The sequence below is a fragment of the Protopterus annectens genome, chromosome 1.part2, assembly GCF_019279795.1.
Source record: "Protopterus annectens isolate FY-2018-M chromosome 1.part2, PAN1.0, whole genome shotgun sequence".
Classification (NCBI taxonomy): Eukaryota; Metazoa; Chordata; order Ceratodontiformes; family Protopteridae; genus Protopterus; species Protopterus annectens.
Genome location: NC_056727.1, coordinates 725,203,535 through 725,230,445, shown reverse-complemented (window position 1 = coordinate 725,230,445; position 26,911 = coordinate 725,203,535). Strand labels below are relative to the sequence as shown.

Below are 26,911 nucleotides of genomic sequence, written 5' to 3'. Positions count from 1 at the left end.
AAGTGTGTTAAAAATTAGAAGAGCTAGGTTATAATGTAGGTTTATTACCTTTTAAGTTCGGTATGTTTTGTAATCAAAAGGTACTATTTTATTTAATGCATATCAAGTTATCCATCCCACTAGGACTAGGTTATTTATTCAATGTTTCCACCGTGCTTTTATTGTACTTACTTATTTATTTATTTATTTATTTATTTATTCACACATCAATTCCAGACGTACACACTGACATCTATTTACAAGGTATCTGAGTAGTAGGTTTATTATTCTGCATGCACTTTGTATTAGGGCTGGTTGTAACTAGGTTTACACACTTGTTGCACCACAGGTTGCCACCACAGTATTGCAGTTTTTTAAAAGTGTTTTTAAAAGTGTTTTAAAGTTCGCTGATTGATGCATATATATTTTTACTGCATATATATTTTTACTGTGATTGATTCCCAAGTAATAACACAAACCTTAAATGAAGTTTTAACAATTATACTACTTATAGACGTAAATGCATTTAGATTGTTATATAGATGGGTTTGACGCTTACATCAGTTTTTTGTTTACAATATAGTTTCTGAAGAAGCGTTTTGTACACTTCAATCAAAGGCATTGATCTTAATTATGTAAATTTCTTATTTTCTTGCAAACATATGTTTTTTGAAAAGTGACCTAAGTTATGGTTTTACAATATTTATTTTTACAAATCTGATCAAATGCACTAGCACTTTAAAAAGAACCCAATTGTGGTTTAATGAATTATTCATTTCAACTGTTGGCTTTTAATTATTTTAAATTGATTAGATTAATTTAATCCAATCAAATTAAGCTTTTAGATTCAGTTAGTGTATTTAAACTGTGGCACATCATGTTTAAAACTGTCTTGATAAAGCCTGACATTGGTCAGGCGAAAGCGCTTGATTTTATTACTCTTTGAGTGTTTCGTGAATAAAGAATTGGATTATTTGGCAGCCTTTTTGTTCGTGGACTATTGATTCTTGGTTTCCTGTTCACATTTTACTTATCTGGACATTCCCAAGTTCAAAATGTTGACGTTACAACAGCTTTTACCTCTGCTGGGCAAGGATCACTGGATGGTAACTTTAGATCTCAAGGAGGCTTACCTTCATGTACCTATCAGACTAAGTTGCAGGAAGTATCTGCGTTTTCGAGCTGGGAATTCCCATTATCAGTTCTCTGCATTGCCCTTTGGCTTATCTACTGCGCCCAGAGTATTCACAAAGGTTCTGGCTCCAGTGATAGCTTACTTCAGACTAAAAGGAATACAAATCTATCCTTACTTGGACGACTGCCTGATTCTGGCTCAAGAAAAGGAAGACCTTTTACAGCATTTGGAATATGTGATAGCAGTGCTAAGATGCCTGGGGTATTCTGTGAACGAAATAAAGTCCAGTCTAGTACCCTCTCAAGACATGTGCTTTCTGGGTGTGAGACTGAATACAGCAACCCAGATGGCCTTTTTAACCCCGGACAAGCAAGAGAATCTTTCCCTTTACTTCCATCAACTATCTCTTCAGTCCGGGCTGACTGCAAGGACAGTCCTTCAAGCCTTAGGGTTCATGGCATCTTGTATTCTGGTGCTTCCCAATGCCAAACTGCATATGAGGAAGCTGCGATGGTATCTCAAAAATGTATGGACACAGCACTGCCAGGATTTGGACACTGTCATTCAAATAATACCTTGCATTCAAAAGGAATTTTTGTGGTGGGCTCAGGAATGTCACCTAAACAAGGGACTCTCTGTGACCCGGCCAGAGGAGTCAGATTCTAACGACAGATGCCTCAGACATAGCTTTGGGAGCTCATCTGAATGGAATGTGGATACAAGACAAGTGGCCTGCCAGACTACAGCATCTACATATCAACATGAAGGAGATGTTAGCAGTCCAGTTTGCATTAATGGCTTTCAAGGAGTTACTTCTTCCAGGGCAGGTGTTGATTCTAACAGACAACACAACTGTCATGTGGTACATCAACAAACAAGGGGGAACACATTCTTACCCTCTATGCAGGCAAGCAATGATTTTATGGGAGACTGCGCTCAGCTTGCAACTAACTCTTCAGGCAAGGTTTCTGCCGGGAGCACAGAACTCCTTAGCAGATGTGTTAAGCAGACAAATCATGGAAACTGGATCTTCATGTATTTCGGAAATTGACAGTGTCATGGGGAACTCCAGACATAGATCTGTTCGCTTCTCCACTAAACCACCAGCTGCCAAAGTTTTGCACAAAGAGGTTTCATCACACAGCTTGGAAAGTGGATGCTCTTTCTTTCAGTTGGAAAAATCTTCATGTGTATGCCTTTCCACCTCTGCCTCTCCTCCCAAAGGTACTCCTAAAGGTCAGACAAGACAAGCCAAGGATGATTTTAATAGCTCCAGATTGGCCTCGCAACACTGGTACCCATTACTGAGGAGTCTGGTAAGGAAGCCTCCATGGCCTTTACCTTTGATTCCACACCTATTGTCTCAGAAGGACGGTCATCTACTCAATGTCAAGCTTCACTCTCTTCATCTAACAGCCTGGCATATTCTGTTTTGAAACACAGCAGGTCTCAACTTCCTCAACAAGTTTTGAATGTGATTATGGAAGCCAGAAGACCTAGTACAAGGAAAGTGTACGCAGAAAAATGGAAGAGATTTTTATTTTGGAGTGCAGCAAAGAATTTGGAGGTTTCTGAGCCTAATTTGAGTGTGGCTCTTCAATATCTGACTGAGTTATTGGACAAAGGTTTGTCTTTCTCTTCCATTAAGATTCATGCTGCAGCAATTTCAGCTCACTATGATTGTGACCCACCATTGTTTTCTCATCCTTTGTTCAAGCAATTTTTAGAGGGCAAAGAATATAAGACCCCACGTAGAGCTCCTACTCCTGCTTGGGATCTCAATTTTGTGTTGGAGAAACTTACTCTACAACCTTTTGAGCCTCAGCTACTGCTGAGTTGAAATATTTGTCATGGAAGACTGCTTTTTGTTGGCCATTACTTCTGCAAGAAGGGTTTCTGAATTGCAGGCCCTTATGGCGGTTGAGCCTTTTGATTTTCCATAAGGATAGGGTATCATTACGCACTAATCCTTCCTTTATGCCTAAGGTGGTTTCTAGTGTGGCTTTGAACCAAACTATTCATTTGCCTACTTTTTATGCAGATCCCCAAAATAAGGGGGAAAAGATTTTGCACACTTTAGATGTACACAGGCAGTTGCGTTATTATTTAAGCAGGACTAAGGATTTTAGGCAGTCTCAGCAGTTGTTTTGTTTCTTTTGCTTTGAGTTCTCAGGGCAAGCCTGTGTCAAAACAAACTATTTCTAAGTGGATTGGGTTTTGCATTGCATTTTGTTATTCCCATCATGGCAAGGAGATTCCAGCGGGGATTAGGCCTCATTCCACTAGGGCTACTGCCACTTCAACAGCATTTCTAAGGGGGGTGGCTACTAAGGATATTTTGGAGGCAGCTACTTGGAGTTCAGTGCATACTTTCTCTAAGCATTACCACCTTCCTCTCTACTCTAAGTCTAGGGCTGGTTTTGCCACGGCTATTTTGCAGGGCATGTTGACAGCTCCTGCTTCTTTATGTTTGCCAGCCTCCCTTACCTCTTTTTGGGATTCTACCCAAGTGTTAGGACTGCAGCAATGTGGTATGAAGAACATAGTACAGTTTTGTACCTACCATAAATGTAGATGTTCAAGATCCACATTGCTGCAGTCCAATTTACCTCCTCCTTCCCATCTGTGTTTAGGGGTGGTTGTGTGGGTGGGGTTATACTCTTGTAAATTTGTATATATTGTATATATATATATTTGGTGCAGGAGTGTTTGGTGTTTTTTTTTTTTGGTTTTGGCCTTATCCTTTTAGGGTCTTCTGACATCTGGGGCAAGAAAAGACTGAGGATATGACGTCGGTCATGCGCATTTGTACCCTGACGTCCTGACGTCAGACTAATGCCTTGACCGCCAGCCATATACTTTGGTATTCGGGCCGACTGGGACAGCGGATTACCCAAGTGTTAGGACTGCAGCAATGTGGATCTTCGAACATCTACATTTATGGTAGGTACAAAACTGTACTTTTCTTCCTCAGATCAGGACTATTCCTTTCCTCCTTATGAGGATTCGGATGCTGAGGACTCTTTACCCTCGGCCTCTCCGCCTGAGGATTTCTCTTTTGGGGAAACCTTGCATGAGATGAGGGAACATTTTCATTGGGAAGGACAGAGTATTCTGCTTCCAAGAAGAGGCTTAGGGAATTTCTTCTTCTCCCTCAGCATAGGCCTTTAGCTATCCCTCCTGTTTTGGACATTGTAGATGATGCTTTTTCTGTGGCTAATTTGAATCCTGATTCCATGCCTCCTGCTCCTTCTAAGCCTGATAGATTTTATAGGGTTCCTGACTCTCATTTATTCTTATTTAAAAACCCTTCTGCGGATCCTGAAACTATTTCTCAGGGCTCTAAGGCTGCTAAGGTTGCTACTTCTAAAAATCCTATTCCTCTGAGAAGGATTCTCGTGCTTTAGACAGGTGGGGAAAAAGGTATATACTTCTGCTACCCTGTCTGTAAGGGCTTTAAATTGCCAGTTTCATATGTTTAAGTATCAGCAATTTCTTTTGTCTGTTTTAAAGCAAAAGCTTGCTTCCCTTCCTGCATGTGCAGAGGATAAGGAACTTCAGGATGTCTTGCATGCTACTGAACAAGTGAACAAACATAGTTTACATTGTGGTTTTGATGCTTTGGATGCTTCTTGCAGGGCTGCAGCGTCTGGTACTGTTATCAGGAGACATGCCTGGCTTCGTGAACAAAGTTTACCTGAACAGTTTAAGGCTAAGTTATTAGATGCCCCTGTTCAACATGATGTTCTTTTTGGATCCAAGGCTGAGGAAGTTATTAAAAAGATGGAAGAAAAGGCAAAGTCTATGCAGACTGTAAAAGATTTCTTGCAAGTTCAGCCTCCTAGATTTTCCAGGAATTGACCCTCTAAAAATTGGTCCTTTCCCACGTCTGACAGGCCTCAAAGGGGAAGATATAGACGCTCCAGAGGTCGTGGTCAAGGTCAGGCCTCTTACAGATCTAGACAATGGACTGCTTCTTCACCTAGAAGGGGAGAAGACAGATCCCAATCTCAAAAGCAAACTCAATGACTCTCTCGGTTGGGCTACGGGACCCCTTCACCTGGATGCCCCTTTCGGAGGAAAACTGTCTCTTTTTTTACAGAAATTGGACTCATATTACCCAGGACAGATGGGTATTGGACGTGATTTTAAAGGGTTACAAATTCCACTTTCACACTTTGCCAAGGGCTCACGGTTGGCCAGATCTGCCAAAACATCAAGGGTCAGAGGCCTTAAATCAAGTGGATGCTCTTCTGGCCATGAGAGCCATAGAGCCTGTTCCACTCGGAGATGGGAAAAGGTTTTTATTCAAGACTGTTTCTGGTTCCAAGAAAACAAAACTCATGGAGACCTATTCTGGACCTTTCTGTGTTAAACACCTTTTTGGAAATTCCAAAATTCAAGATGCTTACTCTGCGGCAACTAATTCCAATGCTCTCTCAGGACGCCTGGATGGTGACATTGGACTTAAAGGAAGCCTACTTACACATTCCCATCAGGCAGGAACGCAGGAAATTCCTCAGGTTCAGGGCAGGTTCGAGGCACTTTCAATTCTCTGTACTGCCCTTTGGTTTATCTACTGCGCCCAGAGTCTTTACCAAGTGCCTGGCACCAGTAGTGGCTTACTGCAGACTTCAGGGGATCCAGATTTACCCCTATTTGGACGACTGCCTTATTCAGGCAGACAGCAAAGATCTTCTACTTCAACATCTGGACTTTGTTCAACGCCTTCTCCTCCTACTGGGATTCTCAGTGAACACAAAAAGTCACATTTGATCCCTTCTCAACAAATGGTATTCTTGGGAGCCCTCTTAAATACAACCTTACAAAGGGCCTTCCTCACTCCAGAAAAACAAACTCAGCTGGCTTCTACTTTCAGCACCTTGGCAACTCTATCTCAGCTCACTGCAAGGAAATTCCTGCAGGCTCTGGGCTACATGGCTTCCTGCATTCTGTTGATTCCAAACGCAAGGCTTCATATGAGAAAGCTTCAATGGTATCTGAAAAGTGTATGGTCACAGCATTACCACGATCTGGATATTCTGATTCCTCTGATCCCCTGCCTTCAGAGGGAGTTCCTCTGGTGGTCCAGGGTATGCACTTTAAACGAAGGAAAGCCTTTCCGTCTACCTCAACCTACTCAAATCCTAACCACGGATGCCTCAGATTATGCTTGGGGAGCACACTTTCTAGACAATTGCCAGCAGGGAACCTGGACAAAGGACCATCTTCACTGGCACATCAATCTGAAGGAAATGTTGGCAGTTCAAAATGCCCTTCTAGCCTTCAAGAACCTTTTGCAACCAGGGCCTCTGCTAATTCGCACAGACAACACCACGGTCATGTGGTACATCAACAAGCAGGGGTTCTCATTCACCCCTTTGCAGACTAGCTATGGCTTTATGGGACACAGCTCTAAATTTGAATCTACATCTCCAGGCTCAATTCATTCCAGGGAACAGAATCTCTTAGCAGACAGCCTGAGCAGAAACATTTCAGATCCTCACGAATGGATGCTAGACACCAACTTATTCAACAGGATTACTGCAGTTTGGGGATGTCCCCAGATAGATCTGTGTGCATCCCATCTCAATCATCAGCTGCCTCGCTTTTGCACCAGGTCCTTCCACAAAACAGCTTGGAGAGTGGATGCCCTGTCCTTCAGCTGGAGAAGCCTTTCAGGATATGCCTTCCCTCCTCTTCCTCTACTACCTCGGGTATTACTGAAGATAGAACAGGACAAGCCCAAGTTCCTCATCTTGATTGCTCCAAATTGGCCTCAACAGTTTTGGTATCCAACTTTAAAACACCTGTTCTTGGGGCCTCCTTGGATTTTCCCTCTGAACCCTTCACTTCTGTCCCAGCATCAGGGTCAGTTACTACATTCCAATCTCAAGACCCTTTGCCTGGCAGCTTGGCTCTTCAAAGGAATTTGATTTCCTCTAGTCTTCCCAAACAAGTTTTGGATGTTCTTCTGGAAGCTAGACGGCCTAGCACTAGGAAATCCTATGCCTCTAAATGGAAGAGGTTTTGTATTTGGATGCAGGACCGAGGCTCGGATCCTCTGGTTCCTGATCTCTCTTCTATTTTGCTTTACCTTTGAACTTTTATCTAAAGGACTTTCCTTTTCTTCCATTAAGATTCATGCTTCTGCTATTTCTGCTCATTTCAGTTCTGATCCTCCTGTTTTTCTCATCCTTTGGTGAAGCAATTCTTGAGAGGGGCTAAAATTTGGCCTCCCAGGACCCCTCCTGTCCCTGCCTGGGATCTTAATTATGTTTTAGAAAAACTTACTTTGCCTCCTTTTGAGCCTGCTGCATCTTCAGATATTAAGTTTTTATCTTGGAAGACTGTCCTTTTATTAGCATTGACCTCTGCCAGAAGGGTCTCAGAGTTGCAAGCTCTCATGGCTGTGGAACCATACCTTATTTTCCATCAGGACAGAGTATCCTTGAGGACCAATCCTACTTTCATGCCTAAGGTGATTTCGAAAGTGGCTTTAAATCAGACAGTTCACCTTCCTACTTTCTTTCCAAATCCTCAAAATAAAGGGGAAAGGATTTTGCATTCATTAGATGTGCACAGACAATTATGATTTTACCTGGACAAGACTAAAGAGTTCAGACAGTCTAATCAATTGTTTGTTTCTTTTGCCTCCAGTTCTCTTGGAAAGCCTATTTCTAAACAAACTATTTCCAAATGGATTGCTTATGGAATCAGATTTTGTTACACTCATCATGGGAAACAGTTTCCAGGTACCATTAGAAGTCATTCTACTAGAGCAGCTGCCACTTCTACAGCTTTCCTCAGAGGAGTCCCTACCAAGGATAACTTGGAAGCTGCCACTTGGAGTTCTGTGCATACTTTTTCCAAGCACTACAATCTCCCTCTGTTTTCTAAGACCAGGACAGGCTTTGCCTCTGCTGTTTTGCAGGGTATTCTTGCCTCCCCTTCTTCTATCTAAAGCCTCCTCCCCTTTTACACTGCTTTGGGATTCCACCCTACAGTTATGACTGCAACAGTGAAACACGAAGAACATAGTACAGTTGTGTACACCTACCATAAATGTAGATGTTCGAGTGTCTTCACTGTTGCAGTCAGGGTTTCCCTCCCTCCTATCCCCTCTTTTTTCTACCTTTTCCTTTTTTGTGGTGTATTTGCGTTTCCTTGTTGGATTCAGTTTTGTTTTATTGGGGACTTCTGGCATCTAGGGCAAGAAAGGCTGGAGAAGATGGCATCGGCTGAGGGCTATGTACTAAAGCGTACTGACGTCAGGGTACTAGCTTGTACAGCCGACGCCGGACCCAGACTTTGGGATTCTGGCCGACCTCGGGCTGCCTGCCGGCAGGAGCACCCTACAGTTATGACTGCAACAGCGAAGACACTCGAACATCTACATTTATGGTAGGTGTATACAACTGTACTTTCCCAGTTTCACATTTTAATCTCTGTAGTAAATTTCACATGACTTCCTGATGACTTGTCCTTAGTTTTCCATTTTAGAGTTACAGCCTTCTTAGTCACAATCAACAGTAAAGATAGCAACACTTCACCTCTTTCAGACATGTTATTTTATACCAGCTCAACAAAAACATGCCTATACTAAGGTTAAATTGTTTCTTCCAAGTAGAACATATTATTCAAGTCCCCCTTTTTTTTTTTTTACTTAAGCAACTCCATACATTCCCAAAATATGTACTACCAAGAAACTTTCTGAACCATCACATCTGAAGTAGGAGATTCATTTGTCTGCAACCTGTGGGTTATGGATCCGATATCGGATCCGAACCGGCATGGTTATCCAGCTATGGATCCGAGCTCTTAGCTCCTCCCCTCACCCATAATGCCCTGCTCACCCTACATGACCTCAGATCTAGTTTGCCACGCTGGTAACCAGGTCTTGGATCGTCTGAGCTCTTCAGCTAAGTGATTATTATTACCTAAAGAAAGCTTTAATTTGAATTTTTGTAGTTAGTTTTGAGTGATTGTGTTAGGTTTCCCTTAATCTTTTGATAGTTTCAGTTAAAAATTTTTACTTTTAAAACTTTAAGTTTATACCCCCCCCCCCTCGCTGGTCAGAGTTTTTGTTTGAGTGTACTGTTTGGGGCCCTGTGTGTGTGCTAGTTTAGTACTAGTTCTCTGTCTTATTTTTTTGTAAAAAAAAAAAAAAAAGACTTTAGTTATGTCAGAAGCCCCTAAGGCAATATTTTCGAAGTGCTCCGAGTGTGGCCATAAGCTTTCCCCTGCTGATGGCCACACTCGGTGCTCGATGCTTGGGGTTGAACACCTCACTTCTGGATGTTCCATTTGTGCAGGGTTCAACCCCAGGGCATTGAAGGAGTGGAGGTCGAAGCTGGTCCTGGCGGGACTTCTACCCCCGGACTCGGCTTCGGCTCCCGCTCCTGTGGTTGGTACCGTGGCGGTTCCTCTCGCCTGCTCCCCCTCCTCCACCTGGGACTCAACCTCTCGCTGCTGGGTTGGAGGAGAGAGAGAGGCAAGAAAAAAGGATCGGAGAGAGAAGCACCACAAGCGGCGGGCCGAGACCTCCAGTCTGCTTTTCACCGGGGCCTGAGGAGGAGGAGACCCGATCTCCGTCGAGGCTATCGAGGAGGCACTCAAGGCCTACCTCGGTAGCCTCTTCGAGATCTACATATAGCCTTTCCGACGCCGATCTGGACCGGATGATGAGAAGGTTCATCCAGGCCCAGATGCAGATGGGATTGCTCCTGCTTCCCCCCCCCCCTTTGGGGGGGAGCTCGACCCCATTTTTCAAGCCTATAGCTCCTTTTCCGACCCGCTACCCGGGTTCGGAGCGTTCGGAGCCGGGCAGCTTCGGAGCCGGGGGTGGGTCGGCGCCGATAGTACTAGGTACTTCGGATCCGACCTTGCCCTCGAGTGTTTCAGATCCGACCTCTCGGAGCCTAGCTTCGGAACCGAGGGACTCAGTGTGCCTTCGGCGCCGTCGGTGTCAGAGCGCACTGGTCCCTCGGATCCGAGTGTCTCAGGGCCGGCTCCGATCCACTCTTCGGATCCGAGGGGGACCCGACTTTCAGATCCTTTGGTCGAGGCTGGCTCCCCCTTGGCTTTTGCTGTAGTGGAGAGGGCTCTGTTGAGGGTTTCCGGACCCCCGGCACTTGCTTCGGCTCCGTCCCGCGCTCCATCTGCACTGGGTCAGGCTTCCACCATCCGGCCTCTGGGACAGCCCGGTTCAGTGCCCCAAGCTGTTCCTTTGGAACAAGACACTGCTTGCGAGGGCTCCTCGGACAGCCCTCCCGAGGAAGCCCCTCGCAAGCATACGTGTAAAAGGAGGCACATAGACTCCCCCGAGTCTTTAACCGAAGACACGGATTTGGAGGAAGGGGAAGGCTCCCCAAGATCACCCCCCGAGGATGTCTCCTTTGGAGACATCATGGAAATGCTTCGCATAAGGGGGGGGTGGTCTGCCCCCAAGTCTTCCTCGGACTAGTCCGTGTTCTTGGAGGCATTCGAAGCGGGCCCGTCTACCTCTTGGGTGTCCCCTCCTGCCGACCCCCTGGTGGACCTTATTACTACCAGGGCGTGGAAGGAACTGGACACCGTGGAGCCAATCCCCAAAAGGCCAGACCAAATCCTTAGCCCCCCTGCAGACCGTGCCCACTGGAGTAAGGGGCCCCCGGTAGATGCCATGTTGACGGCAGCAGCCACCAAGGGGGAACTCGCCCAGGAGAGTCCCTCAGTCCATCCTCTGAGCAAGGAGTCTCGGATGATGGACCGCTTGGGGAAGCGAATGTTTAGTTCAGCGACCTTCTCAGTGAGGGCGCTCAACTACCTGGCACATGTTATCAGGATGCAGCGTGATCTTATTAAAGAATACGCTGCATCCCCCCCTGAGTCCATGTCGGAGGAGGACAAACTTTTGCACTCCACCCGTATGGCCACTCTTCGGTCCGTGACGAATACTTCTATGCGGTTGCTGTCCCATGCTACTGAGGGAGCCGCTAGAGCTGCAGAGTAGGCCTAGTCACGAGATGCCAGGTACTGGCTCCGCCATTGCGATTTCACGGAGCCCTTCAAGGCATCCTTCGCGAACGCCCCCTTCGATGGTTCTGCCCTTTTTGGCAAGATGGTTCGCGACACCTTGACCCAGAGCGAAAAGGACGGGAAGACGCTGTCTGCCGTCGGAATCTGCTTCTCTGTGCCCCAGAGGTCCTACTCTAGGAACCAAAAGGGCCAGAAGAAGATGTGGTTCCGGAAGTCGCAGCAATCCCAACCCGCTCTGGACAGGGAGGACACCGCCCTAGGGGCAGAGGGGCTCCCAGGAACTTCGGGTCCAGAGAACCTTTCTCTGAGCGGCCCGCGCAGCATTCCTGAAGGGTTGCCCGACTGCTCCACTCTGGAGGCAGTTGGGGGACGTTTTTCGGAGCACCTAGCGGCATGGGAGTCCATAACATCAGACCGCTGGGTCCTCCGCATTATATCCAGAGGATACAAGATCCCCTTTCATCACATTCCAAAATTAAAATCCCTCCCCGACGTTCCACCCGGTCAGTGGGAGGCTGCTTTGGCAGAAATTGGCCATCTGCTGGGGAAAAGAGCCATCCAGTCTGTCCCCCCAGACCAGATCGGATCAGGATTCTACTCCAGGTTCTTTTTGGTGCCAAAGAAGACGGGGGACCTAAGACCAATTTTAGACCTGTCCCTGTTAAACCTGGCAGTTCCCAAGGAGAAGTTCCGGATGGTCACCTTGCAATCCATCCTCCCCCTTCTGGGAGAGAATCACTGGATGTGCTCTATAGACCTCAAGGATGCATACTACCACATACTAATGGACAGACATTCCAGGAGGTTTCTTCCCTTCCGGCTGGGAGCCAGTCACTACCAGTTCAGGGTCCTCCCCTTTGGTCTCACCACAGCCCCCAGGGTGTTCACCAAAGTATTAGCAATTGTTGCGGCCCACCTGAGGCTTCAGGGGGTGCAGGTCTTCCCGTACCTGGACGACTGGCTTCTTACCGCCCCAACAAGGCATCTACTATCATTGGCGCGAGACTCCTTTCTTCATCTAGCTTCCCCGCCTGGGCATCACGATAAATGTAGCAAAATCCAACCTGGCCCCTACTCAGTTGATAGATTTTATAGGTGCCAGGTTAGACACGAGGGAGTTAAGAGCCTTCCTCACAGCCGACAGAGTTCATAATCTGCGACTCCAGGTGCGGGCGATCCTCCACTCCAGCTCTGTTTCGGCAGAATTGGTCCTGAGGGCTCTAGGGTCCATGGCGGCAGCAATATCTCTTCTTCCACTCACCAGGTTCAACATGCGGGTCCTTCAGTGGACACTTCAAGTTCAGTGGTCTTACCTTGCTCTACCTCTTCATCATCCCATTGCGATCAGCAAGGCTTGCAAGCAGTCCCTGTTGTGGTGGCTCCACTCACAGGATCTCCACGGAGGCCGCCCCTTTTGTGCTTCTCCCCCTCTCGCCACGGTGACCACGGACGCCTCCCGCCTCGGGTGGAGGTGGGGGCATTTTGCAGGCAGAACGGTCCAAGGCACGTGGAACGACTCAGAGACCTCCCTGCATATCGATGTTCTAGAGATGAGAGCAGTGCTCTTAGCGTTGCGAGCACTTCAGGGCTTTCTTCCCCTGGGAACAATTGCGATTCAGTCAGACAACATGTCGGTGGTCTGGTACATCAACAAACAGGGGGGAACCAGGTCTTATCCCTTATGTCGAGAAGCCATGAGAGTATGGGAATGGGCGATCTCCACCAACCGCTTTCTCATCGCAATGCATATTCCGGGTCGGTCCAACATCCTTGCGGACAAGCTCAGTCGCACCATTCTCTCCCCGTACGAGTGGTCTCTCAATGCTCAAGTAGCGAAACGTATCTTCGCACGGTGGTGAACTCCTTGTTGCGATCTTTTTGCATCTCCCTTAGACACCAAGTGCGACAGTTTTTTCGCTCTGTTCCCCCCTCCAGGGGATTCCCCGAGAAACGCTCTGGTGCATGCTTGGCCTCCTGGTCTTCTTTACGCTTACCCCCCTTTGCCTCTGATGCTCCAAGTTCTTCAGAAAGCCTCTCGGTTGGGGTGCAGAATGATCCTCATTGCCCCATTCTGGCCTCGACAGATCTGGTTCCCTTACCTAAGGTCTCACTCGGTGAATCCACCTTGGATTCTAGATCCCATTCCGGATCTGATATCGCACCCATCGAACCTACCAACTCCGAATCTGGACAACCTGAAGCTGACTGCTGGGCTGCTCCACTTCCACCCCTAATTAGGACTCCCGGTATCTCGTCCCCCGTTAAGGCCATCCTGGTAGCGGCTCATAAACCATCTACCAGGAAAGTTTACCGCAGTAAATGGAAACGATTCTCCATTTGGGCGGAGCAGCAAGGTCTAGATCCCTTCACCGTTCCCCTTCCTCTGGTGCTAGACTTCCTAACCACTCTTTTTAATGATGGTGCCAGTAGTTCCACTGTCAAAGTGCAGCTCGCGGCCATTTCTCATTATCATGTTGGTCATGACTCTGGACCACTTATGTCTGCCAAATTGTGTAAAATCTTCCTAAAAGGCACCTTTCTCCTTAGACCCCCTATCAAACAAGCGGTTCTTCAGGCCTTGACCGCTCCCCCCTTTGAACCTGCGGCCACAGTATATCTTAAATTTTTATCCCTCAAGACTGCTTTTTTAGTAGCCATTACTTCGGCCAAAAGAGTTTCGGAACTTCAAGCCTTATCCATAAAGCCTCCTTACTTGGTCTTCCATCCGGACCGCGTATACCTCAGGACCAATCCCTCCTTTCTTCCTAAGGTAGCTTCAGAAGCAAACATTAATCAGTCCATTAACCTCCCTGTTTTCCTTCCTAAATATCAAAACAAGGGTGAATACAAGCTGCATTCCTTGGATGTTCACAGGCAGCTTCGTTTTTATCTTAACAGGACAGCTGGTCATAGGCAATCCGACCAGTTGTTCATTTCCTTTGCCAAATTCAATCTGGGTAAGCCAATTTCCAAAGTCTCCTTGTCACGCTGGATCTCGCAATGCATTCTTTTAGCTTATCAAGCTTCTGGGAGGCCCGCACCGGAGGGAGTCCATGCCCATTCGACCCGGTCAGTTTCTACCTCAATGGCCTTTAAGGCTAGGATTCCTCTGGATGACATTTGTTCAGCAGCCACTTGGGCTTCATCTCATACCTTTATTTCTCATTACAAGCTGGATATCACATCTAGAGGTAGAGCATCCTTTGGCTCCGCGGTGCTCCGGAATATCCTTCCATGACGGCCGCCCAAGATTCAGGTAGCTGGGGACTCTGTCCCACAGGTTGCAGACAAATGAATCTCCTACTTCAGATTTAGAAGTTATGTACTTACCATAACGTTCCATCTGAGTAGGTGGATTCATTTGTCTGCAACCATCCCGCCCTCCTATCCCCCTGGCCTTGTCAGTTTCCTGCATATTACGTCTTACCCTTTCCAGGGTATTTTGATTCAGGGCAAACTCGATCTGAGGTCATGTAGGGAGAGCAGGGCATTATGGGTGAGGGGAGGAGCTAAGAGCTCAGATCCATAGCTGGATAACCATGCCGGTTCGGATCCGATATCGGATCCATAACCCACAGGTTGCAGACAAATGAATCCACCTACTCAGATGGAACGTTATGGTAAGTACATAACTTCTAATTCGCCAGCATATGCCTTTTGTCTTTCTTATAGGGGTATAGAAATAATCGGGCAAACATTTCCAAGCAAAAGTTCTACATTTTCTCAATTTAGTTGCATATCTAGGATTAACACACATTTATTTCGTTGGTCGTCTGTAATGTCTTTATTTTAATGTTCACTCAGTGTCGTTTTTTTACCTTTATTTTATATTGTAGTTTTAGATCTAATTATTTTCTTATATGATTTTTATATTACTCTTCTGTGGTCTGCAATTTCTGTCCTGGCCTCAGTTAGTGTCTATTGTTTATGGTTTATTAGACTTAGTCTAACTAACCCTTATGCATCATTTTTGAACTCCAGTACACATAAGTTGACCTGAGTCCACTAACCCAGAAGTTTTCCCAGATTTATCCCATTTTATTACCTCATCTCCAGAATCTTGGTTCTTCTTTCTTTTCCAAATATTCATAGAATTTTCTTTTGTGTCCTTATTACTACATATAGTATAACATATTAGTATTATTCTATTTTTCCAAGGTGTAACAACTTTTAACATAAAAGACTTGTGTAATATTTTCATGTGTATAATGCTGTACATAATGCTTTTTATCGTTTTTCCCAGATCTGCTCAAATACCCTTGTGTTATCCTGTTGTTAACTCATCAGGCAATCTGCCTGTAATGTACTTCCATTACATCGCAAGTAATACTTATTTCTCCTGAATCATGAAGCTTTTTATCATTCAAATCATGACCCCCAATTAAGAACTGTAAGCAGTAAAGTATATTAAGAAGATAAAGTTGTGTATCTTTATACCTGTAACCTTCAGCTATGTACATTCTATAGCTGCAGGTCATGGTGTAGTAGTAGTCTGAGAAATTTGCTGTAGTGTTTCATATGGTCCTCTGCACCTAGATACCAAAGTAGTCCATTATAACTGGTTCCCAAGAAACATGTACTTTACCACACTGAAAAAATGTGTAAATGTGTAAACACAGTGTACAAATCATTTCACTGGAGTATTTTTATGAAAGCAGAGAGAAACTAATACTCTTCCTACAAAAGTGATAGTTTTTATCATTTCCATGTTATGGTAATGTACCATATTTTACTTGTTTTGAGAGGCATATACTGTTTGAGATTCTGATGCCTTCTTTTCTGGATTAAACAGCATGTAGTAAAAAACGGAGTGTCCTAGGGTCTTGTTCTGAAATTTTCTTTAAAATTTCTTGAAGCAGTAGAGCTATGTCATTTTGAACTTGGGTCAAATTCAAGTCAAAGTAGCCTTTTGAAATTTGCAGGATCTGTATACCATTCAGTTAAAAGCAAAATTACTTCTTTCACTTCTGATCAGAGTAAACTTTTTATTCCTTTTATTTTTTTATTTAAATTCAAGATGCAGCTGCTCTCTTGCTATTGAGGTTAGTAGCCCAGTTAAAGGATGATTTGTAGGTTATTATTCCCATAGCATTCTCTGAAATGTTTCTTGAAAAAAACGTTGGAACTGTTTTGGAGATGGAAGCATTCATATCCAAAGATCAGTAATCAAAAACATCCAGTACTCTGGGGGCAGACCTGTTGAAAATGCCCAGCAGTTAAGTGGTTGTAAGCAGAAACTACAGAATGAGTATAGTTTGCCCTTTGTTGTGTAGGTTGAAACAGACTCCTTTTTGAAACAGGGCAAGCAATAAGTAGGAAAAATTGGCGAGGCTTTCATAATATGTGGCAGGAAAAAAGGAAATGAAATTGAGCAATACTGATGATATGGGGGGAGGGTGCAATTCAGAAATGAGATTAACTGCCTTGGAGAATAGAATGGTGCCCTTTCAAAGTAAAGCAATAATTATCTGAGCACTTAATTTGTAATACATATTTGAGAAACATTTCTGTATCAGTCATTATTCTTGCCTCTCGGTTTGTCATGGACTGCTACTTTTGTCAGTTTAAGTGCAGTGACCCTTTTGCTGTGCTTTATATATCCAGTGGAATATGGGAGGTGTCAAGAGAGGAGATGCCAGTAAGTCTTCACTAGTGTTTGCTATAAGAAAGTTGTATGGGGTGGTTCTTTTTTGTGGGACTTTGGGAATCACATCTTTCAACAACATTTTGTATTTTTTTCCATTTTGTTAGAATGTCGTGGGGGTGTTTTCTTTATTGAATACTTTTGGATGTGATTTCTTTATTTTGACAGCATTTTTTCAATGAACTTGCTTTTGCTTTCATGTTTTTATGATCTATTTGGTTATTTTCTGTGAAGGTTAATTTGATGTTTTGTGCTTTGGTAAAGTTTACATAAATAATTTTGAATTGCATGGTATGCAGGTAATGAGAATCCAACTTTTTTTTCTAAATGTGCATTGCAGTGTCAGATAGTAACTTCAAGTAGCAAATGGGATCATTCACTTTTCATCCACAGACTGTCTCAGTATCCATTCAGTATATCTACTTTATTGACTGTATACACCTCTTATGTCTGACTGTAGTCAACAAGGCCAGCCTTAAGTGAAGTGGAGCCATAAGACAAGGAAGGAAATGTCTTCTTGCTCACTGGTCCCCTGACTCCCCCCCCATCTCCATCTGGCCCGTTTACCTCTCTTCCTGGCCTCCACCACACAGATCAGATGTATTATTTACTGTTGTTGTTTAGTGTTTCTTTTTTTTTATCTTATTTTAGTTTCAATCTCCTTTAACACCAATACACTCACCAAACTCTCACTGTAATGAGTTAGAAGCAAGTAACCAAGTAACCTCTATATCTGGGGGGTGTTAGGCTCCTGTTAGGCTCCCATTCTAGAGATGCATCTGATGCATCTTGGTTGCTCCAGTAGTGACTGGAACAAAAAATTGAGAGTAAGGAAAGAAATTCAGCCTTTTTTCTTTCAAGGAAGAAGAAGCTGCGCTAAATCAATATTTAGAGCTAACAAAATAATAGTTTCTCTGAAAGCTGCGAACAAAAATGGTTCCAAGGATAACATATGTGGTAATATTGTGTGATAGTTTCCTTCTGCTTACCCCTGTGTGTTAGTGAGGTGAAGTAAAACATCCTCCTGGCTATAATATCATTCATAATGACTGTGTAAGGAAGAAAGGCAGTTGTTGTCTTTCAGCTTTTCCCGGTTAGGGGTCGCCACAGCGGAACTCCGGTCCGCTAATGATTGGTAGTAGATTTTCACGGTGCCGAGTTGCCAGCTCGATGCCCAACCTTCGACGAAGGCACGCCCATTCACGCATGTCTTTCGGAACGCCATTCGACCCACGGGGAGGACATGCAGACACCACACAGAAGGCACTCCCCTCACACTAGCTGAGAATCGAACGAAAGAACCTCTTGCTGTGAGGCAACAACGCTACCGCTGCACCACCGCGGATGTGAAGAAAGGCAGTGGTATTGCTTTAATATTTCCCATTACGTACCACGTTTCCCCTTACAGCAAACCAGTACTAAAATTCAGTTTAGCAGTGGTGGTTCTTCTTTCGGCTTTTCCCAGTTAGAGGTCGCAACAGCGGATCACCTGTCCGCTCATGATTGGTAGTGGAGTTTTTATGGTGTCAAGTTGCCAGCCCAGTGCCCAACCTTCCACAGAAAGCACGCACACACGCATGCATGGCTAGGGCCAATTTAGAGTGTCCAGTCCACCTACGGTATATCTTTGGGATGTGGGAGGTAACCGGAGTACCTGGAGGAAACCCATGCGACCACGGGGAGGACATGTAGACTCAGCACAGAAGGCACCCCAGCCGAGGATCGAACCAGAGAACTTCTTGCTGTGAGGCGGCAACGCTAACTGCTGCACCACCGTGGCCACCCAGCAGAGGTTATTATTAATACAGAAAGCAGAGGTTATTATTGCTTTCTTCAAAATAAACAAGTATGTATTAATGTCCTTTATATCACTCCTGGCAATAATATAGCTATACTGGAAGATGTCCTACATTGGATATCCATAACATTTTCACAAGAAAAAATATTATTAGGAGATGTGTCAGTTGGTTGGACATAAACTCTTACTCCCCTACATCTAGCATGAACATTTGTGGTTTCACACAACTAATTAATAGCCCCACACATTATAGCAAGACATCAAATGTGTGGGGCTATTAGACTGGATTGTAGTATTAGACCCTAGCAAGTACTCCATCACACAATATGTACAAGTAGATATTTCACACATCCAGTTAAACAAGCATATTTATAAAGCAACACATAACCTTTCCAAGTTTAACCCAGAAATGTGTTCATTACTGCACTATCCTCTATTAACTGGAACTTCCTAAAAATCTTCCCCTTATAGAAGATGCTGTACTTCAAGTCAATACAACTTTTCTAAATATCCTAAATAGCCTTGCACCTCCTAGAACGAAGAGACTGAAAACAAATAATGTAATTTGGCTGTCCAAAAAAGGTAGAATGCTAATGTAGGATAGAGAAAAAGTATGGAAAGAACGGCAAAAATTTAAAATACCTCAGTGTCTTGAAAACTTCACAATGCTTTGCAATCATACTAAAAGCAAATAAATGAAGACAAAAATATATATACTATAATAACTTTAAGAATAATATTAAACACAGCCTTAAAAAATTTTGGACATCCATTAAAGAAATCTTACATCCTGGCCAAAATTTCAACCCAAACCCCTCTCCCGAAAACTCACCACTCGAAACCACAATACAGTTCAACTCTTTTTTCATAGATAGTACATTATCTTTAACCAAGAATTCTTCAACATCTAATCCCAACAACCACTGATCACCACATCCACGTTCACCTTCAAACCTGTGCCCACATCCTATATAAAACTACTGTTAAATTTAAACTGTGCTCTTTTTCAGCTGATGACCTTCCAAGCGAGTACCTAAAAATAGCAGCCAATAACATTGCCTGTCCTGTCTCAGTCCTAGGTCAGTATAAGAGTTGCATATTCCCTCTGTCTGGAAAAAGTCACACATCATCCCTCTACACAAAGGAGGAAATTCAACAGACATTAATAACTTTACACCTGTAGCAGTCTTATCTCCCCTCACCAGAATACTTGAAAAATGTATTCAGAAACAATTGCTAGACTGTCTCCTGCAGGAGCAATTCCGGTCCCCTAAACAACATGGCTTCTGTCCTTCCCATAGGACTAGCACTGCCCTTCTAACCTGTATAGACACTGTCAGTAAAGCTAGAGAAAATGGCAAACTAGTCTCTTCCTTATTTCTAGACTCTTCGACACAGTTTGTCACAGCAAACCTCTACTTCAAATGTTCTCACAATGTCTCTCTCAACCAACCCTTCTGTGATTCAAAAGCTATCTGTCCAGTAGGTATCAGTCAGTAAAATGGCATTCCACACTCTCTCCTTACCTCCCAGTCACCACCAGTATACTACAAGGTTCTAGCCTCTTTAACATTTTCACCAATACCGTCTATATTTTCACACAACAGGCCACCCTAATACAGTACACAGATGATTTCACTCTCATTTGCACCTCTGACATCATGGTACACCTCCAAAAAAATACTCAGGAAGCTGTAACAGCCACTGAAACATGGCTTTGTAAATTGCATCTCATGCTCAACCCAAAAAAAGACCAAACTACTACTTTTTTCCCCAAATTCCTCTGGCATGAAAAAACAAAATTTAAACTCCTCTCTGTCTTGGTAATACAACCATTGAAGTCACTTCTCATAGCAAACTATTAGGGGTGATACTGGAGTGATAATCTTACATATGACCTGCATATACATAATTGCATAAGAAAAACTCATCAAAAACTAGGGATGCTTTACAGAACCAAAAACTTTCTCACCGATGCAACTAAAACTAGACTTGCCACTACTTACGTCCTCAAAACTCTTTATGGCACTCCCACTCTGAAAAACTTCCTATGTAAAATCTGGCTCTGTTCTTGCTCAAAAACAGGATAAACTATATCCCTAAATGTGAACAAGTACTTTTTCATTCCTTATACCTTCTTACTCTCCCTTTTTCATTTACTTCCTTACTGTTGTGTGATTCTGTTCACTGACTTTCTCTCTAAATATACCATAATCCTGTTCCCCCACTTCATATTGCATTTCCTATTTGTATTAGACTAATTTACCTTTAATTTCTGTACAGATTGTCTAAATTTTTCTAAATATTAAATGATTGTCATATACTTTGTGTTTGTTGTAATTATTTAAACTGCAGATGTTTTTGTTTTATTTTTGAAGATTGTAAAATTGTTCCCAAAATGTTTGTAATAATTTGGAGCTTTTCTCCCTGGACCTTCACTGAAAATGGGCTTCTACCCAGTCGGACTTTCCCAGTATTCAAATGTCAATAAATAAATTAAAGCACAAATGTCTAGAGACCTGTAATGAACAGCTGAAAGTCTGGGAGAAGAAACCAGAACACATGGTTAGAGAGAGGAGAGTACATGCAGACTCCACAGAGGAGCCACAGCCAAAATTTGATCAGAAAACCAAGCGCTATTAGAGGGCAGCACTACTTTCCATGCCACATATGTAAGTGATCAGTTCCTAACACATGTATCCTATCCAGACTGACACAGCCAGCCAGTTATTGAATATGGAGCTGATGTTTGACTCTGAAAAGTGGGAAAGTTGGCCAACTCGCTACTTTTAGATACAGTGCACCCCCCCCCCCGACACGCACCCACACCATCATTTTCATCATAGACAGCTCCATACCCATCAGTTACAGCCAGTTTGACTGTGGACACTTCAGATGTTTGACGGTGTCAAAAACAGGAAAAGTAAAGTATTCCAGATGACTTCACGCAAATGTACATTTCCTGTACAAAAGCAGAATAATGACTACTTAAGTTGAGGCCTGTGTGGTTAGGTAGGTTTCTTTTTAGAGCCTCAGCATACATAGAAATTTATGTTTGGTCTGAGCTGCATGTGATTGGTTTGGTGAGGTATTTTGTGGTACTTAAACTGCTTATTATTTGTAGTGGCTGTGTGTGAGAGCTTTGTCTCCATTAACACTATATAATTACATCTCTCACACACATTGTCAGTTTTTTAAGTACTAGCTGACTGTAAACATGAGGTAATTGCTACATTATCTCAGGATTTCCATTTTAACCAAGCTGGCTACAAAAACTGAAAGGTGTAGATCCATGGCTCCAGTTTCTTATGGAAAACAATGAGAGGGTAAAGTGTTTTAAGTAGCTGAAAACAAGTGATTTCACAAGACATTTTTGTAATTAATGACAACAAGGAAGGAAAGGGAAGGAGTTTTATGGACAAATTAACATTTGGGGCAGACAGCAAGAGAGAAAGAGTTTAAGAATGCAAGAGTGAGAGAGGGTGGGGATATTTTTCTGCCGTTTGGATAGCCTTATACTGGCACAAGCAGAAGTTGAAGACTTACTTGGCATTAGGCAAAAAAATAAATAACTGAAACCCTACTCCATCCTGAAAGCAATCAGAACGTATGCAACTGAACCTGGTTCTGTATTTCTCTCACAAAAGGAAAACCAGGATTCAATTTCAAAAGTCAGATCACTTAAAAGGCAAAAACAATGCATATGTTTACTAGAATTACTAAGCTGAGGCTTAAAAAGCTTGCAACTCTTTATCCAGATGCTATAGAATCAGAAACAGCACAGTACTTTATTTTAACCTCATCAGTTACAGACCCTTGTATGACTGACTGTACACAGATGTTTGATTGCAATCAAATGAATGAATAAGTACCCAAACGATGAATGATGATCTTCGCTCACTGCTGTCAGAATTTTAGTGTGTATCCCATTGCACCTCCACATCCCAGTAATGCCACCATCTTATCTTAGTAAGTATTCATGGAGAAAGCTAAATAATGGTGGATAAAGAACCAAAATCAGGGACAGATGGTGCCTTTGTGTATTTCAAAGGTGGTTACTACAGCAAGTTTTTAATTTGCAAGTTTTTCGTGAGGGCTGTTAATACTATACTTTACAAAAAAAAATGCTCCCTTGTTCATGCTTCTGCAGCAGTATAGTAACTCCTCCTCAATCCTCCGTTCACTTTCACGTTCATTCTCAGGCTCTCTCTGTCAGTTGAGGTAGCAGGAGCCATTAGGAAGGGCTTCTTATTGTTTCTTACAGCAATCTGATGAAATGTTTGTTGAGAGATATTTCTGACATCCTCAACTTGAGTGAAGAGGTGTAATATGGTATAATAGCCTTATTCTGCTTGTGGATTTGTAAACTAAGTGTAATTTATTTTACTTTATTTTTATTCATCCTTTGTTGACTCTGTTAGTCCCACAAGGCCAGTAGCTTCTTTTCAGGGGAGATCCAAGGTGGCAATTATACTAGCAGATAAAATTTGGCCAGGACATCGGGGAACTTCCTTACTCTTTTCAGTAGTTGCCGTGGGATCTTGTATGTCCACCTGAGCTACTACCAACTCAGGCAAATGGAGCCTTAGTTTAATCTCTCATCCAAAAGACACACTCAAGAGTGCAGCACTCTCCCTTGTGCTGCAGTACAGTCTCAGCAATCAATCTAACTTGTGTAGTAGTAGAACCAACGGCTAGTGTGCTACCTGTTGTGCCACTGACACTGTCAGGCTGTTTTGAAAAGCAACATGACCCAACTGTGTAAGTAGGGGGGTAAATCTGTATGCATGTCTCTGTCTGTCTTGAATTTCCTTGGAACTCCACACATGTGCGTAGTTCCAAGTACAAGAAACAAAAAAGAAAATCAAGAAGACAACATTTATTTTTAATTTAAAAGTAATAGATGACTTTCTGTCTTACCTTTTTTTTTTAATTAGAAGAGATTGCAGCCTAACAGACAGAACCATGAGCTACCCCATGTCCTATGTGTGTTGCTTCTTTATCATTTAGCACTTTAACCACTGGATAAACAAAAAAAAAAGAATGATGCCAAATTCAATAGACTTAGATCGATGTGATTTGTAAAGGGAAAGCAACCGTGTGACAACATAAAAGAGAACTCTGATGATTCAGAAAGACCCAATGGAGAACAAAAACAATATTATTGGAAAGCATGAATGCAGAGAAAGCATTTGACAGGGTAAGTTGGGAATTTATGTGTAGGGTATCGGGCAAATGTGAGTTTCTTATCAAAAGAACTGAATTAATACTACAGGATCAGAAGCAACAATAAAAAAGGGGGAGGGGGTTAGATTTTGTCCATTTAAAATGAATTTGCCTAGAGGATCAAGGTAGAGATGTTCTGTGTCCTCACTACAGTTTGCAATATACAAAGAGGCACTAACAATAAGAATATGAGATGCAAACATCCTAGGTTACAAGTGGAAGGAAAGATGTTAAATAATATCATAGTTTGTGGATACATAATAATATACCTAACAAATTCAGAACAAAATAACTCTGTGTTAAGAATACTCGGACAGTTCTAAATGTTTTCAGGTTGTAAAATAAATGTATCTAAAGCAAAAGCCAAAATGTAAAGTATGTGCCCATTAATGAATTAGTGCAGCAAATCCTGTACCTCTGGGGCATGAAGTACATATGAGGATGGCTTTATAAGTAGCTGCAATGGAGATGTGGGAAGAAACTAAACACAGGATAATTCAAAAGTAAAGAAAGATGCAGTTCACAATTAAAGATCAGGACAAGTAAGATAGAGTCAGTGAATTATTATTATTTTATTTAACATTTGTTTGCCAGGATTGTCTGACTGGATAACAAGTGTCCGTTTTCAGCGTAGTCCATGGAAGAAAAACTCCATAAGTTTACAGACAGAAGAAAAACTTAACAAAAGAGACATTATAGAGTAGTAGCATATAGATTGTAGACTTTACAGTCATGCATGTCCTCCCCGCGGTCGAGTGGCCTCCGAAAGACATGCGTGAAAGGGCGTACCTTCGCTGAAGGTTGGGCATCGGGCTGGCAACTCGGCACCATAAAAATCGACTGCCAATCATTAGCACACCAGAGTTCCGCTGTGGCGACCCCTAAATGGGAAAAGCCAAAAAGACAACAACTTTAACCACTGGATTGTATTTTTAGTGAATGCACTTTTTTCTCTATGCACCCGTTTTCAATAGAACTGTTATAACTGATTGTTACGAAGTCCGTTTGCTTGTGTCATTTTGATATAAATTGAGTGCTGCATATTATTTTGTAATTGTATTTCAGCTTGGGTGGCCTTGTTGACTGACTGTTATGAAGTCCATTTGCTTGTGTCATTTTGATATAAATTGAGTACTGCATATTATTTTGTAATTGTATTTCAGCTTGGGTCTTCTTGTTGACTACACACACAGCTCTAGCTCTTTGAAAATAAGCTGTTTCAAATACTGCCACTTGTGATCATTCTGCTTGTAGAACTGCAGAGTAATGTCTTTCCTTCCATAAGAGAACATCACCTTTTCCCTATATCTGCCCTTAAATTATTTAGCTTTTGCAGCTCTTGTGATGATTGCACCATAAATGTAATCTAGTAATTTGCCCTGGCAAGCATGTTTGGAGCTTAGTGTATTTTTGAGATAGTAATTTAGAATCTTTCATGCAGATTCTTGAATTTTGAGGTATATGAGACTTTTGTTGCATTTTGAGAAAATTAGTTCTGAAACATGTTAACAGAATGAAGAAACAAAGTGTGGAGTATTTACTTTTTAAGAAACAAAGTATGTTTCTCTATTTGTTTATTTTAGAGTACACAAAAGGTGAAAGTTCCACCACCTGTTCCTACCAAACCTAAGCAAGTTAACTTGTCTTACTTTGGACCAGATGCAAGCCCTCAGAAGTCATCATCAGCTGCGGGTAGTAAACTAAAGCCAGCAACCCAGCAACAGTCTCAGAGCAGCTCTCAGCATAGAGTCAGTGTAACTCCTGCTGTAGTAGGGTCAAATGCAAACTCTTCAGCACCTTCCAAACAAGAAACTCCACCTGCTGCCACAGTACGACCTTTCACACCTCAGCCTGCAAAAGAGGTTCCATCCCAGTCCTATCGAAAGCCTCTGATTGTTGCAGCTAGTTCTATTTACTCAGTTTACACACAGCAGCAGACTCCAGGGAAGAATTTTCAGCAAGCTGTGCAAAGTGCCTTAACCAGGGGACCGGCACGAAATTCGCCACTACCAACAGGTAAATGAATTGTTTTTAGTAGTAACCTTGTGTGCAATAGAAGTATCACCACACCTAGCATAGGCATCTTTGGTACATGAAATGCGGTTTATCTAAAAGAAGCAGTCATTCCTTAGTTGAATCCGTGTGAGTATGCTGGAAGTAGTGTTAAATTTCAGCACTTCACTTTTCACATATACTTTGACTGTTTTATGGCTGTTTTTTTTCACAAATGTCTTTTGGTTTAGCTGAATCATCTCCTTGATCTTTCCATTACTGGTTATGACTATATGGTCTTCATTTGTCCAGAATCCACCCATTTCAGACTGTAACTTTTGTTTGTGTTTTTTTTTTGGGTCTATATTATATGCTCGAAGAGAATTTTCTTCGAACATATAATCATCAACACCTAAAGGGCGAACCCTCTAAAGCGCGAATGGCCATGTCCTCCAATTATTGCCTTGGGAAAAAATTAATGGGGCTGTACACAAAAAAACACAAACTTCAGAACCCTAATCAAGCGGGGGGCTTTGCCCCCCACCCCCAACTAAATATACCAACTCCGAGATCGCTGTACGTTGGGAAAAAGGGCAATTCCCAATAACAGCCAACTGAATTTTTTTCCCCGAGGAAAAAATTTGCAGACGTGGTCGTTCGTGTTTTAGAGCGTTTGCTCTTTAGATGTTGATTATATATTCAAAGAAAAGTCTCTTCGAGCATATAATATAGACCCTTTTTCCTTTCTTGGAAATACAGAGGGAAAGTGGAGGTGCTTTATAAGAGTTAGTAAAGATATATCTTTTGGAACTGCAAGAGAGTAGAGTAGGGACCAAATTATATGGTAGGAAGGATAGAACATAATTATAATTTGAAAAGGTCCAGGTTTAGCTTCATCATTAGAAAGTTCTTCACAAATGGGTTGTGGAGAATTGGGTTTTGCAGTGTAAAGCAACAGGCATTCAAGAAGCTAACATGGAGGTGGATCACAGAGGGAGGTAGGGTAGGAGGTGTAGCTGTAGTGTGCAGTCATGTACTCCAACTGAGTAAGTCAGTGCAAAAAATTAACAAATGTAAATACATAAAAACATATCAGAAGTGTGGATCATGTCTCTTA

At 42.9% G+C, this 26,911-nt stretch overlaps 1 protein-coding gene across 1 annotated transcript in view; it reads left to right on the top strand.

Moving 5' to 3' along the window:
* TP53BP2 (tumor protein p53 binding protein 2) overlaps positions 1-26,911 on the top strand; it is a gene marked incomplete in the record, with an annotated part of 1,836,298 nt that overhangs the window by 1,168,471 nt on the left and 640,916 nt on the right. Inside the window, 1 exon segment of the mRNA XM_044060198.1 lies at positions 25,386-25,818. Within this exon segment, the coding sequence (XP_043916133.1) occupies positions 25,386-25,818 (433 nt within the window).